At 38.4% G+C, this 14574-nt stretch overlaps 1 protein-coding gene across 2 annotated transcripts; it reads right to left on the reverse strand.

Moving 5' to 3' along the window:
* Positions 1-534: 534 nt before the first annotated feature.
* tap1 (transporter 1, ATP-binding cassette, sub-family B (MDR/TAP)) lies at positions 535-13754 on the reverse strand. 2 transcript variants are annotated; one of them, XM_038276307.1, is made up of 13 exons: positions 13573-13754; positions 11505-11837; positions 9036-9243; positions 8781-8895; positions 8461-8591; positions 8089-8294; positions 7592-7789; positions 5211-5339; positions 4941-5135; positions 4684-4857; positions 2871-3030; positions 1286-1422; positions 535-1204 (listed from the first exon to the last, which is right to left on the reverse strand). In XM_038276307.1, exons 2-13 carry the CDS (start codon positions 11823-11825, stop codon positions 974-976), a joined length of 2205 nt encoding a protein of 734 aa, XP_038132235.1. In that variant the 5' UTR covers positions 11826-11837; positions 13573-13754; the 3' UTR covers positions 535-973. The 2 variants fall into 2 exon arrangements, with proteins under 2 accessions (XP_038132235.1, XP_038132236.1); XM_038276308.1 differs by lacking the exon at positions 13573-13754 and adding an exon at positions 13398-13554.
* Between the last annotated feature and the right edge of the window lie 820 nt (positions 13755-14574).

Here is a 14574-nt window from a genome sequence, read left to right on the forward strand (position 1 = left end):
AGCGTCGCCTCTAAACACGCAAGCGCGACACATCACAACAACAATGGCGCCGTTGCTGCTAATGCTACTCACCCTGCTGTCGGGCTGGTCGGGCTTACAACAGAATCTTCTTCTTCTGGAATATCTCCAGGAAGAACAGAGCAATATCGACCACATAGTTCAGCACCTGAATTTGACTTAACCACGAAAATAGACCCGCAGGGCAACCATGTATAAATATTAGTGCGCATGCCCTACATTTCGTCGCTTATTTTTGCTTTGGCACCACAGCGCCACTTACAGGCCTGGCATACATTTTGCAGCGTTTTCATGCATTCGTGTGGACGCTCACATTTATTTTACGTCTCCGTCTTTACGGCAAACGTTTTGGAAAATATCAGCGTTTCGTGTTCGTTTTGACTTCGTGTGGACGGGGCCTCAGACTCAGGAATGTTCTTAGAGTGAGTGTAAGATAAAAATCAGTCATGGACCTACACTCTCTTTTGTGCTGTTTCTAAACATACAATATAAATAAAGGTCTTTTTTTTAACCAAATATATTAAAAGGCTATTTATTATCATTCAACTCTTTATATTCTGTACAAAATAAATAATTTCCACGTTTTTGAAGAAAACAGTATGTGGTTGTTTTTTTGCGGAATATGAAAGTTGTGAAGCAAGGATCTAGAGTTGGACAATGTGATGATAACACACCGAATTAACTGTGTTCTTTTTTATGTTTTGTGGCTTTTGAGTTTGTATTTCAACTAGGGGTACTTTTTGATAGATCCTTGTGATAGAATGTTCTAACAGAGGTTTTAACATGTAGGCAATCCAAAATCTTTAGGAGTGGTTTCCCGTTGTTTAGGGTGCGATTGTCTTACTGAAGCAAACTCCAGCAAGCATTTATAGTAGAACTGAAGTCTCCTATTAAGAGTATTCTCAACAATAAATGTTAGGCTGAGTTTTCACTCCAATAACCGTCTATTTTTGGGTCACTGCTCATCGTTGCTCTCCTCCTTTGGCCGCTTGAAGCCCTCTTCCTGTTTCTTTACCATTTCTGCATAGAGGCCGCCTTTCTCCATTAGAAGATCATGACTGCCCTCCTCCTCCACTTCCCCGTTGTTGAGGACAATGATATGACTGGCTGTCTTTGCGACACTCATCTTGTTTGAGATCATCAGCACAGAACATTCCTCTGCCAGCTTCGCCAACGCTTCACGGACCTGTTCGATAAAGATTTCTCTTCAACATAAGGGGTATATTAACCAAAGTGTGAAAATTTAGGTTATGGAAGCATATCCTACCTGGTATTCATTTTCCGTGTCCAAATCGCTGGTGGCGTTGTCCAGGATCAAGATTTTTGGTTTTTTGATCAAAGCCCTGGCAATAGCAATACGTTGTTTTTGCCCTCCAGAAACTTGACCCCCCTTCTCTCCAGCATCTATGTAAAAGGAGCACACAAAGTTGAAATCCTCAGCTTTTTAATATGTATAAATTTTAATAGCTATCATAATTAATAACAGGTAATCTTAGAACTCAGTTCTCTGATGTAAAGAGAGAGCTTCTCACAAACAATCAGACGCTTTCCTGAAGCAGTAAGAATACTGAATGATTACATAGTATCAGTGCATGGCTTGAGGTCAAGGAAAAAAACGAATCTCTGACTAGAGCATCCCAAATTGTGTTGACACTTATTTCAGCGGCAAAGCTCAATGAATACCTCTACTTTTCACAAAGATCTCTATATCCCGAAAAGGTGGGGACATATGCAAGAATAAACGTTAACGAAATTGTTACACAAACTAAGTGTTTCATATTCTTTCCACATAAACAGGTAACATGAGGGATTTGACTTCAATGGAAGTAACACTGCATGGAGTTAGTCATTGCAGTGTCATGATCTTGATGCTGGTGACTGGCTTAATTATTCCTTTAATTAATTTAACTCCACCTCGTTACTGTTCATCTGATCCACCTGCTCTTGCCTCTATTTAACCAGCCTGCTAACAAGTCATGAGGGCCAGATTATTTGAGCCTTTGTTGATAGTTTTCTAGTACACCTGATTGCCTGATCCTGACCCGTTCTGCCTCTGGACCTTTGAGCCTGCCTGTTCCTCTTCTGATCCGTTTGCCTGACCTGTCTTTGAGCTTCTGTTGGATTCTGCCTGTAGACCGAACCTGGATCTGCTTCCTGACAACGACCTGGATTTCCATTTGGAGCCTCCTCGGCACCAGCTTTGGCTTCGTCCTCTGGATTATCCTGCCCTCCTACATCCGCCCAGACCTGGGGCTGCGGTTTCTGAGACACCCTGGGCGGCGCTCGCCGCATCTTGTTGGCAGCCCACTGGCTGGATTATTCGTTCTCTGGGCTAAGACCGAACTGTCTAACCAGAGGTTCCTACCCTAGACGCCCTAGCTGCTGCTACTGCAGATCCATTTTCAGTAATAAGTTTTTTTGAGGAAAAGGTCTGTCTGTCTTGAATACTGGGTCCCCTGTTCTGAGCTGTGACAGGCAGGTAGAAAGTTGTCTGATGATATGTTTTCTTTTTTTTTTCTGTGCAGTCTCTCTCATTACAAAACCACCATTGTCTTTTGATGATCTTTTCATTAACCATTCTCTTCAACACTTTTTTTCTGCATGGCTTTACACATAATCATTATCGTCAGACTGACACATTTTTTCTTAAGGTTAATTTAGAAAAGTATTTTCCTGCGACTCCAGTTCATACTTGAGGATCTGAAATTCACAGATCAACCATAAATGTGTGATAAAAATGAAGTCAAGACTTATAAGAAAACCAATTGCAGGGAGATTCTAAAAGTATTCCCTATAATATAAAAACTAAATATTGAGATCCTGCATTTCACAGAATCATTTCTGACTCGTACCTGTGTCGTATCCTTTTGAAAGTTCACTAATGAACTTGTGAGCGCTAGCCTGCTCGGCAGCTCTGAACATGTCCTCGTCTGAGGCGCCCTCGCAGCCATACTTGATGTTCTCCCGGACGGAGCGGGCAAACAACACGCAGTCTTGGCTCACTACAGCAATCTACAAAAATACAAAAAAGAATAAGAGTTTGGTGACACTTGGATAAAAGGTTTCTTCAACAACCTGAAAGCATGGTTGAGTTCGGAGACTATTTAAAGCTGCGCTTAACGTCTTACATATTATGGAAGATTTTAATCTTTTTTAAATGTACACCTTTAAAAAGATAAACTTTTCTTATTATTTTGTAATCAGTTTAGAGGCTGTCAATCAGTTTTAGTTAAGTGTTCAATAGTTTAAAAATAATCTCAAAAGGAAATTAAATTTGTTTTATTTGTTAATAGCTGAAGGCTATTATAGAGGTCTGTCTTGCACCGGGTCTGGAGAGGCCCTTGAATGAAGACACACTGTTGTTGTTGACAACCTTCCAAAGAGGATGCTAATTGTTGTCCATGAAGTTCTTCATTTAATAAAGAATTCATTTGTGAAATCCTCTCCAGATGTTCCGAAGGAGTTCCTCCCTTGAGTTTGTCAGCTTTCATTGGATCTCTGTCTGGTCAGAAAGCCTAGCAAAGAAACGCTGGAGTCTGAATATCGTCCTGCAGCCAGGTTTCAGTGAAAAATGCTGCATTGCTGATATTCTTGGACTTGTACTTCTTCACACTTGTTACCTAAATATCTCATATTACCCATAATGATTAGTGGAGGAGATGGCTTAAATTTCCTGCTCCTCTCTCTTCTCCTTGCTTCTTGGCCACTCCTATTAAGTTAACCTGGTACTTGCAGAAGCAGTTTAACTATTGTTTCAGTTTTAGAAATTTTGATAAGCAGCTCCCCCCCCCAAAAAAAGAAACTATCATTTCTATGGTAATGCATCATAACCATCATGTCCACAACGCAAAAAATACCCGCGAAAATACTTTCAGTTACAGCATCAAACTGCAGGAGTAAAAGCAATAGGAAAACAGTTTATATGATCTACAAATGGAGGAAATAAAGCTCTTTTAAAATAGAACTTTAGAATTACCCCAGGCACAGGTGAAGCAGAGAAAACAACACAGGAAAGAGATGCAAATGCAGTGCTAACACATCAATTATAGTCTGGGAAAACAACAAATGAATGCAAGAAGCTTGGAGTGAGCTTGCATTTCCTCTGGATTACACCCTCTATGAAAATGCAAAAAAATTCCTATTAAAAATTATAATCATACTTAAGAAGTTATTAATACCTAAAAGCTAAATATAAACTTCTACTATAGTTTAATTAATACAATTTCACAACCAATGATACTAATAAAAAGCTAATGTTTCCTTTCTCTAAATTGCTGTCAAAATTGACTTCCAATTTAGTAACATAATTAATTTTATACAACAGAAATGCGTGGTTTGTGGTTGTATATTCAAATGTTTAAAATTGTAAATGCAATTTTTTTTTAAGTTATAATAAGATTTTTATAAACATTCTTAATTTTATTTTACATTATTTTGTTTACTTTTTTAGTATTTATATATTTAATAAACAGAATCAGTATAATCAGGTATTCTGAGTTACGATTATAGCCACCATTTAAAAAAAATATTTGAGTACATGAAAATAAATTAAAAGTCTCTAAATTCATTTCTGAGAGATAATTTTAAGAAGTTGTTATGTATCCACCTATGACAGTTAACTAGATATTTTGCTGACTGTAAAATTACTTTCTGGTTGCCACCCACCTTTTCATGAAGATACTGGTCTTTATAATCTTTCAGTGGTTTTCCATCCAGCAGAATTTCTCCAGACAGGGGCTGGTAAAACCTCTCAAGAAGCTTTACACAGGTTGTCTTCCCTGATCTATTAAGTCCCACAAGTGCAGTGATTTTGCCCGGCGTGACCTCCAGAGACACATCCTTTTCAAAGAAACAGGTTTTAGTTAAAACAGGTCTGGTAAAGGCAAGCTAAAGAAGTCTTTAAGCCGCCTTAAAGAGCATACCTTAAGCACAAGACTGTTTTCATCCGTCTTTCCAGAATAGGAAAACCGAACATTTTTAAACTGAACGTGTCCTTTAAAATCCTCTGGATCCAAACTGCCAAGAGGAGGTATTTTAGGTTTTCTATCAAGGTATTCAAAAATCTTCTCAGAGGCACCAATTGCTTTTTTAACCTCTGGATAGTAGCGCATGACAGCCTAGAAAAAAAAAAAAGTGGTATATAAGAAACAGTAATATAAAATTTTTTTATCTGTCCAGTGTTTGATGCTTACCTCAACAGCTGAAGCGAACTGCAGCTCATAGAGAACAAATGAGACCAGATCTCCACTGCTAACAACCCCCCGGGTCACAAGGGTCCCCCCATAGTACAAAATACACACCTTCAAGGCCAAAGTGGTCATCTGCAAGGGCAAAAACACTGATTTAAAAAGAATTGCCACCTTCTTTGTCATTTTGGTTGTAACCTTATACTGTTTACATTCATTAAAAAAGCCTCATGATCAGAGAAGACATCAGCTAAGACTTATTTTAAGCTAGTTATAAAAATCTTCTTTTACATCCCTTTGCAGCAAGTTGAGTCTGCCCAATGATCTCAAGTTAATATCTGAGCTGTCGCTTTAACCTGTGCTATTCCAAAGGGTATCACATCCTCAAAACTTCTTAAAATTTCCAGAAAACATACAAATTTCTCTTTCAGTGCTTCTCTCTGCTTGCTGCAGTGGTCGCCACGATTAAAAATTATTATACAGCAGGACTGTATAATCTAAATATAGTGTAAATTTGTAAAAAAAAAAAAAAAAAAGAAAAAAAAAGGAAACCATGAAGTGAATTCAGTCTAATACTGATAAAAGTGAAAAGTAAATCACAGCAACATTTAGACTTTGACTGTGCTTTTCTTTACACTGTGCTTTTCTTTACGCTGCCATCGTCCCTCAGTCTGTATCTAAGGCATACAGAATACCACCCAGTAACCGCCCCTCAGAGATTACTTAGGAAAAGTCGCTTTGATTGATCAAGTTGTACTAAAGAGCTGCTTTAGATTGCAGTAACATAACAAAAGTAATTGGTTTAGTTTAGGGCTGCAACAACGAATCGATAAAATCGATAAAAATCGACTTTTAAAAGCGTTGGCAACGAATTTCATCATCGATTAGTTGTGTCGCGCGATTATTGCGTCATCCGCCGCGCCGTCATCACTGCCTCTTGACTGAAAGAGGAAGAAAAAAAAAAAAGGCAGAGCGAGTCAGCGCCGCAGGTGCAGTGTTGCCAACTCAGCGACTTTTCAGACCCCTCCAGCGACTATTTTTTAAAAAGCGTTCTAGCGACAAATCTGGCGACTTTTTTCGGTTTCACTGGCGGCTTTTGGAGACTCTTACGTGAAAGCATGTATCGTTCCTACTCTGCCGTGGGGCGCCTCCCCCACCCCAACCGCGTTTTCCCGCAGGAGTCCCTCTCAGCGCTGCAGTCAGCCTCAGCGTCCAGACTGCAAATGAAGCGCGCATGCACCGGGATTGACGGCGCAAATTGATCACAATAATTAAAATAGCCTGCGCTTTGTAAAGCGAAAAAAGTGATAACATGCAACTTTTTTCAAAAGAAATTAACATGGCACGGAACCACCATGTTTGTTTGGTTTTAAAGTGGGGAAACGTAACGTTAGTTTCTCAGGTAGCTCATCTGATGCTTTCCTTACCGTGTTAGTAGGTTACAGACAGTGATAAGGTTGGCTACTTATTTTACTTTTAATTTCATTTGAATTAGCTTAAGCAGCGTTTATATTTACTTTATAAATAAATTAACTTGCAAATTATGAGGGCAAGGCTTTTAAAGTTTAAATCTTCTGGCAAAGTTAAAGTAAAGAAGATCCTGCAATTTATGGAAGTAAAGCAGAATAAAATCCAGCAAGATCAGTAACATGTCAATTAATTATCTGCCACATTCCCATGTAAATATCTGTCTTTGGAGGATGTGTTTTTTTTTAGCACCCCTAGTTCTCTCATTTTTATTCCAAATACAATTTATAATTTGAATCACAGGGCTATTTTTATCTCTATGATTCAGTATTTTCTCAAGCAGCAACTTTAACTGCTATACTTTCCTGTCTTAAAAGGCAGAACTCTTCTAGTCTAAAAAAACTAATTTGTTGAAATGGGGGGGCCTATTGTTTGAACCCCTTAGGGGCTTTTAAAAACAAAAATGTCTTTTTTTGCGCTTTATGAAACAAAGTACCCTATATTTTGTGGATGTACAGCTACATTTCTCATGTAAGTTTGCGTAGTTTTAACACAAACATTTATTTTTCATATTGCACCAGTACAGTTAATGAGCAACCTGTACTTGTGTGCTTGTTTGTTCTGTCTAAAATGTTTATTTTGGAATAAAGAGGTTAATATAAAAAATATTTTTTGTCCGATTCATCGATTAATCGAAAAAATAATCGTCTGATTCATCGATTTTTAAAATAATCGTTAGTTGCAGCCCTAGTTTAGTTACATATTTTATGAAAAACTACCAAAGCGATAACATTGCTGTTGAGCATCTCACTACGTTTCTTAGTGAGTTTCTTATCCTGTTTTCTGGTAAATAGCACAAAAATATATTCTAGGAGCAGCAGAAATGTTACTAATATATAGCTGGGAAAAAAAAAACTCACACTGTTGGCCCAGGTAGAAGCAGCATAAGCAACTGCCTCCTGCTTATTGAGACTGTATGTTTCGTCCAGCCGCTGCCTGTATTTCTCCGTCTCGCCATCCTCGTTGGCAAAGCTCCTCACTGTCTTCATGTTGGAGAAGGTCTCTGTGGCCACCTGATTGGCTTTGGCCAAAGACTCCTGCACTTTCCTAGCAATAGTCTGATGCACAAACACAAATCATTTAATGACAGATTTAGGCGCCACACGACTATATGTCATCCATCTTTGACATTTGCAGGAGTTTATCCAATGGAAAAGGGATTCTGTTATTTTACTATGATAAGAAAGAAATGCAACAAGTGATAAAATAAATGCAATGTGAAAACTTAATAAGAATTAATAAGTAAAAATATGATAAAATGATATCCAAATAAAATGTTATGGTGAATCTATAATAATGCATGTAGTGAATGAATAAATGCAGTTCTAGTTAGAGATGTTTCATTGAGTGACATCACCTGGTGGAAATGTCCGGTGAGTTCAGGGATGACCCAGATGATGGGAAGTCCCATACAAGTCAGCAGGGTCATTTTCCACGACTGGCTCACCATGAAGTACAGCAGGAAGCCGAAACGAGCCGTGTACCACATCAGGAGACTCAGCTTCTCACTCAGCGCCTCGCTCATGTCATTGGTGTCCGTGGTAATACGGGAAACAAGCTCACCTGAGATAAATCAAAGGTTAGAGGTCAACATGGGCACATAAGAATCTGCACAGGGCTATATATATAGATTATAAATACATTCGAAATAAATTTTTCTGACCTTGGTGACGGTAATTAGCTTACCACATAAAACAAAAAAATCTGTTAACATATTTGTAAAAGTTACCTGTGGGGGTAGCATCAAAGAAAGCGATCTCCTGTTTGAGCACAGCCTGGAAAACGGCTCCCTGCACTGAGGTGTGAATGAGGCTCATGGTGATGTTGTAGGTGAGGTCGCACATGAACTCAAACACCGCACTGAAACACAAAGCTAGTTTAAGGCACACAAGCAACATCTGTGCAATTTATGTTTGGAGTTACACTGTAAAAGTACTTTTTTACCTTACATGTAAAATTTCATAAATAAATACAATAAATAATACTTTTTGACACTTTCCTCTCTTCATGTTAATGCAGGTTAATAGAAAGGTTAAAATGAGGCATTACCTAGCAAAGGTCAATAGTGTCATGATCGTGATGGCCTGGGAGAAGGCATCAGGTGCTTCTTCATTTATGATCCAGTCTGCCATCCGACCAGTGTACTGAGGTATAGCCATCTCACCTGCAGTAAATTACTCACATTACCACTAGGAGCTAAACATTCGGTATGACAAAAAAAACTATATGAAACATTAGCTTGAATATATAAATTGCAAGCAATCTCTAACAGAAGATTTTGCTGAATGTAGTTGTTTAAAATACCATAGGATGATAGAAACACTAGAGCCAACACGACAATGAAGCGTCCGGTATACGGCAGCATGTATCCCATCAACCTCTTCAGAGAGGCTCTACTGTCTTGTCTGGGCTTCTCCTTCTTCTGCTCAGACTGAGCTCTGGTCATAAAGGATGAGATGTATCGACTACAGTAGAGCCACGCCACGGCTGTCACAGCATATCCCTGTAACACCTGCAACACAAAGGAAAGCATCACTTATGATGCTTCGCTTATCTTGTCTGAATAAAATGCACTTTTTAAAGTACTTTACCAAATGTGATCATTTATGTGCGGAATACATTTTCTACCTTAAACAGATTTAATGGAAAAACACTTTAGCAGCCAATGATTTAAATCTAGTTATTGATGCAGCCTCTGATGGCGTTTAGATGGTGCCTATTGAACAAGTCAACTTTCTTCACACGGTTCCATTTTCAAACTTTGATAGGCAGTTTATTTAGACAAATCTAAATAAAGTTTATTAGCGCAAAGTGGGCGGAAAAGGAGTAAACTGGTGGAGTTCAATATGCAAAGAAATGCTACCTAATGGATGTTATCAAGAAAATGCAAAAGTGCACAAAATTAAACAAAGAAATAAATTATTATGAAATATGTATGAGCAATAATAAAAATAGAAATTGTAAAATAACAAAATGCATCAGTTTATTCCCAACAGGTGTTCCTGCTTTACTAATCTAGGATTATACGTAATCGGAACTTTAATCTTTCCTTAAAGGAAATGCAATCATGTGGCTTGAGAGGAGTGCTTTTAATAAATGTAAAAACTGCCTGCCATAGCCCACTTCAAATAAACTTAAATTAGCTCGAGCAACAATCTTCTCCTTCATAGCTGCAGCACTGTTTCTCTGTCTTTTAACCACATTCTGCTTTTTTATTTAATTTTTTTTTTACATTTCTGCATTTAGGCACTTCCTGTTGCCTGTTGTCATGGTGACTCATCAGGACTCCACTGATAATGGTTTTTCATAATTGTTGCACATGCACTTAACTCTGAGTGGACTAATTAAGTTAATGAATTGATAAAGGTTATGAAACTAATTGATAGCCACTGTGTGAAACAAAACACCCACCAGTCCCGATTCTTGACTAGACCAACTTAAGAGTTGCGGATCTGAATGTGAATTTGTTAAACCTGTTTCGTGAAACAGACCCCAGGGCAACATCCAAACCACTCCTCCAATTCCCTAGTTCTTTATTTGTATCCCACTCAACCCTTCCGCTCAAGTCTGTCACCATTTGTCAACCCCACCCTCCCTTCACCCTCTGCCCTCTCCTCTCTATTAATCTCATTACCTCATCTTGTCCTTTTTGTTTTAGGGTCCATCTGGGGGGTTAAGCACAGCCTTGGAGAGTGAACAATAGGGGTGGAACGGTTCACAAAATCCACGGTTCGGTTCGGTTCACGGTTTCATGGTCACGGTTTTCGGTTTGGTTCGGTATATGTTGATTGTTAGGAATATCTATTATTTCTTGTATAGTATAACACATGTTGCACAGTGCTTGCACACTGTTGCACTTTTATCCACAACTTTCTTTCCGCCATCATCGCAGGTCACTCTAAATGCAAAGCCGTACCATACAGCAGACCTATAAAGTGCTGCTGGCTCGTCTTCCAACCCCTCTTCTTTCCCACTCGCCATACCCACACAATTCTCCATAATAACTGATTTTTTCTGCTAGACCCGGCTACACTGCTTCGCTTCTTCTTCTTGTTTACTACTGGTGGTTGGCTTTGGTCGCAGTACTGCCACCTTCTGCTCTGGAGTGTACATGCTTTGCCTATGAGAAGAAGGAGCAGTGCATGAACCGAACGCAACACACGCAAACCGAACCGAAACAGTCGAACCGAATGGTTCGGACGGTTTTCATAAACCGTTCCATCCCTAGTGAACAAGATTAGGGATCCTCTCAAAAATTAGACCCCCTCTCTGAAATCTTCACACCCTCCATTACTTCCCCGAGATGTCAGCAACCCTCATCCCTTCATCCCTCCTTTCTCTCATTCCTTCATCCCCTCATTCCTTGATCCCTCTATCCTCTCATCCCTACATTTTTAAACCTCCATCCAATCAAAAAATCTCTAAACTGATAAGATTATTTTGGTGTTATCCTTGCTAATTAAAAGAGAACAGTTGCTAAAGCTAAACAAAAGTAGAAAATCATACAGTGGCTTTAACACTGATAAATATTGATGATGATAATATCAGTTGTGATATAATTTCCCTCTATAACTAGCTAAATATTGCAGCAATTATTGCACTCCAGACAGTTCTTTGCAACATGAATACTGACATGATAATATCAGTGAAAATCAACCTCCCTGTATGAAAAAAAAAAAAAAAACTTTGGGACCTCATAATATCATATAAGCATTGTTCTTAAACTAAACACTGCTCTTGCAACAGTCAGCACACAAAGCCAAACCCACTCACCCTTTCCCAGGAGTGCCATCCCCACAGTTCCCCCACAGTGGATTGCCCCAGCTGCCAGAGAAACGTGGTGTAGACTGGGAAGTGGAAGCAAAGGACACCTATGCTTTGAAGCCCCTCAAAGCTTCTCACCCACGGGAGACCTCCGGGATAGGTGAAGGCAAGAAAAACCAGGACGACGACCCTGGTCAGAGCTCCCCCCCATAGGGTGATGAAAGGATGGTGGAGGAGGAGAGGTGAGAGCTGGGCCAGGCGAACAGCGTGGACAACGCACACGTCCACACAGATACAAAGCAAGGGGAAGAAGTAGCTCATTTTCTGCATAACTTGTGGATTCTGCAGAGAAAAATAATAATAGACAAATTCAGTTCTAAAACATACACAGATGAACTACACAGAAACTCTAAATGCAGATTTTGCAACAATTTTCTTTTAATACACAATGCCCTTCATTTCAACAAACCATATGCTTAAAACGAAGTAATAGAAAGTTTAATAAAGCAGTTTTGTTGCTGTGTCAAGTCTGCGGTTTGTGAAAGCAAATGAAATAGCATGTTTAAACAGATTTATATTAAACTGGTTAAATATAATCGGGTAAATCACTTTACTGTTCAGGATATTTTTGGTATGAGGAAAAAAACAAACTTTGTTTTGGTTGGTTTGCTGGTGAAATAAAGAGTCACAACTATGAAAAGGAAGGATCTTCAAATACCTGCATCAAAAACACATTGTTGTTTTGGTCAAAAATGGTTAACTGGAGAAAATCTCACAATTAGAAGGACAGACGCTGGCTTGGCTAAAAAGACAAGAAACTGGATAATAGTTGGTCAAGAAGAGGATTTGAAGTTGAGATAAAAGCTGTGAAATGAATGGAAAGATTAAACTTTGGAGACAAATGGAACTGCCCAAGGTAAAATGCAATAATCCAAGCATTAATCATGGTGGTGGAAGTGTTATGGTTTGGATATTCAATTCAATCCAGTTTATTTATATAGCGCCAATTCACAACACACGTCATCAATTTACAGTTCACCAGATCATACAGTCAAATTGATTCATTTAAGGAAAACCAGTTGATTGCATTGGAATGCAATCCCTCACACTAAGCATGCTTGTAGCGACAGTGGAAAGGAAAAACTCCCTTTTAACAGGAGGAAACCTCCAGCAGAACCAGCCTCAGTGTTCAAGGAGACAGAAATAGAGATACAAAAAAACAATTGTAAAAGGCGGCCCTGTCCAGGAAACACAAATATCTGATCTTTATTGATGGCAGAGGCAAAACTCTAGAGTTGCCAGCTCAATCTTCTCTGAGGAAGGTAAGGTTACTTTCTGCAAGCTTATTGGACGGAATTTCATCCTGTAACATGTTGACAACCAGGAAGAAATAAGAGAAAATAGAATTAAAATGCTTTAAAAGATGAAGCCAGATGTTTGACTACAGTCTAGTTTATTTATAATCGCCTCAAATTTCCTAAAAAGAAAAATAATTCAAGGTAAAAATCCGCCCCCAGCTGAAAGGTTTTTGCAGCAGTTTGACAAACATCACCAGAAAACAACCTCACCTAACTTCAAGCAGTTGTTGCTTCAAGAGATACGAAACAGTCCTTAACATGATACATGATAATTATATTAAAAAAGGCACATTTCTTTCCAAAGAGGTTGCTTTTGCTTTCACTTCGACCAAATTATTATTTTCATTACTTTCGTTTTCGCCTACATTTATCTGAAACTGCTTAACATGAAATAGATAGGGTACAGCTAAACAAGATAAGAGATAAACACCTGAAAGTCACTGAAATACATTTAAAATCAGACTAACTGCAGACATAAATGCGGTGTTAGCTACGCATGTGCTAACACTGGAGCGAATGTTACCCCGGAACCTAACGTACTTACTTTAAATACTCTAAACAAGGTGGGTTAGGTGTGACTGAGTCCAGAAACCCTCCAACAGTAAACTCAAAATGATCCAAATCCAGCTGAAGCGTTTGGACACCCGGCGGGCAGCTGTTACAGCAACAATCGATCTGAGTCTGCAACCTAGAGCGAAAGTGAAACCAATTATTTATACCTCTGCTTTGGAAAGTCCCCCGGAGATCCACGAAACAATGGACGTCAACTAATATGCGATATATTTCCAATATACTGGCTTTGTTACCATAATATTTTCTAAAAAATACTTGAAAGAATAACACTTTGCTCAACCGCTGAAAGACTGTTTTAAAGGGTGACTTACAAAGTCCAACAGCGACCCCATGTGGCTTTTCCACAAAACTGCAACTCCAGGCACAGTATTACAGAAAGTGTTGCTCCGCCCTCAATGCAAAATATTTAAATCTAAATAAGTATTTTTTTTTCTCTTATAATAAGGCGTTTTTTTCTGAATTAAGGAGGGTAATCAGACACTTTGCCAATGGAACAAGAGAATTTACATTAAGAGTAAGGAAAACAATTTCATTGTCTTATTTCAAGTGCATATTATATATTTATCTTATTTTAAGGGTAGAAAAATCTCATGTCAGTGGGAGATCATTTTATTTACCTGCTCAAATTCAGGGTAAATACACTTAATTTAAGAAATTAAAGTATTATTTCTAGATCGTTTTTGCAGTGCTGTGAAAACAGCCCTCACTCGTTTGTAGGCTCACTAATGGCCAATGTCAGGAGCAGATGCTAATTGTTTGTAATAAACTTAAAAGAGGGCCAGCAGATTTGTTAAGCATATTCCACAGCTGCAATGATCCAGTCAAAATAAAGGGCTGAAAGTCTATATATAATCTGCTTTTACTTAAGAGTAAATCAAACACATTTTTTTGACTGGTAGTTCAGATACATTTAAAGCAGAAATATAACCTTTTACTATTTACACATTATTTCCTTTCTTTTCTATAAATGGTTGATAGTTCTTTTTCTTCTAAAGCTTAGTCAGTGATGTGAGCTTCCAATCATACAATACATTCAATTTAATTTATAAATAGGCCATTTTCATCATAGCATAGTATTTGTCTTTTTTAGGTTGTGTTTTGATTTTTTTTTTTTTTTAGTATAGAGCATGTCATAGTTTACTCTATTT

This window comes from Cyprinodon tularosa, unplaced genomic scaffold, assembly GCF_016077235.1.
Source record: "Cyprinodon tularosa strain WSP-4 unplaced genomic scaffold, ASM1607723v1 ctg124, whole genome shotgun sequence".
Lineage (NCBI taxonomy): Eukaryota > Metazoa > Chordata > Actinopteri > Cyprinodontiformes > Cyprinodontidae > Cyprinodon > Cyprinodon tularosa.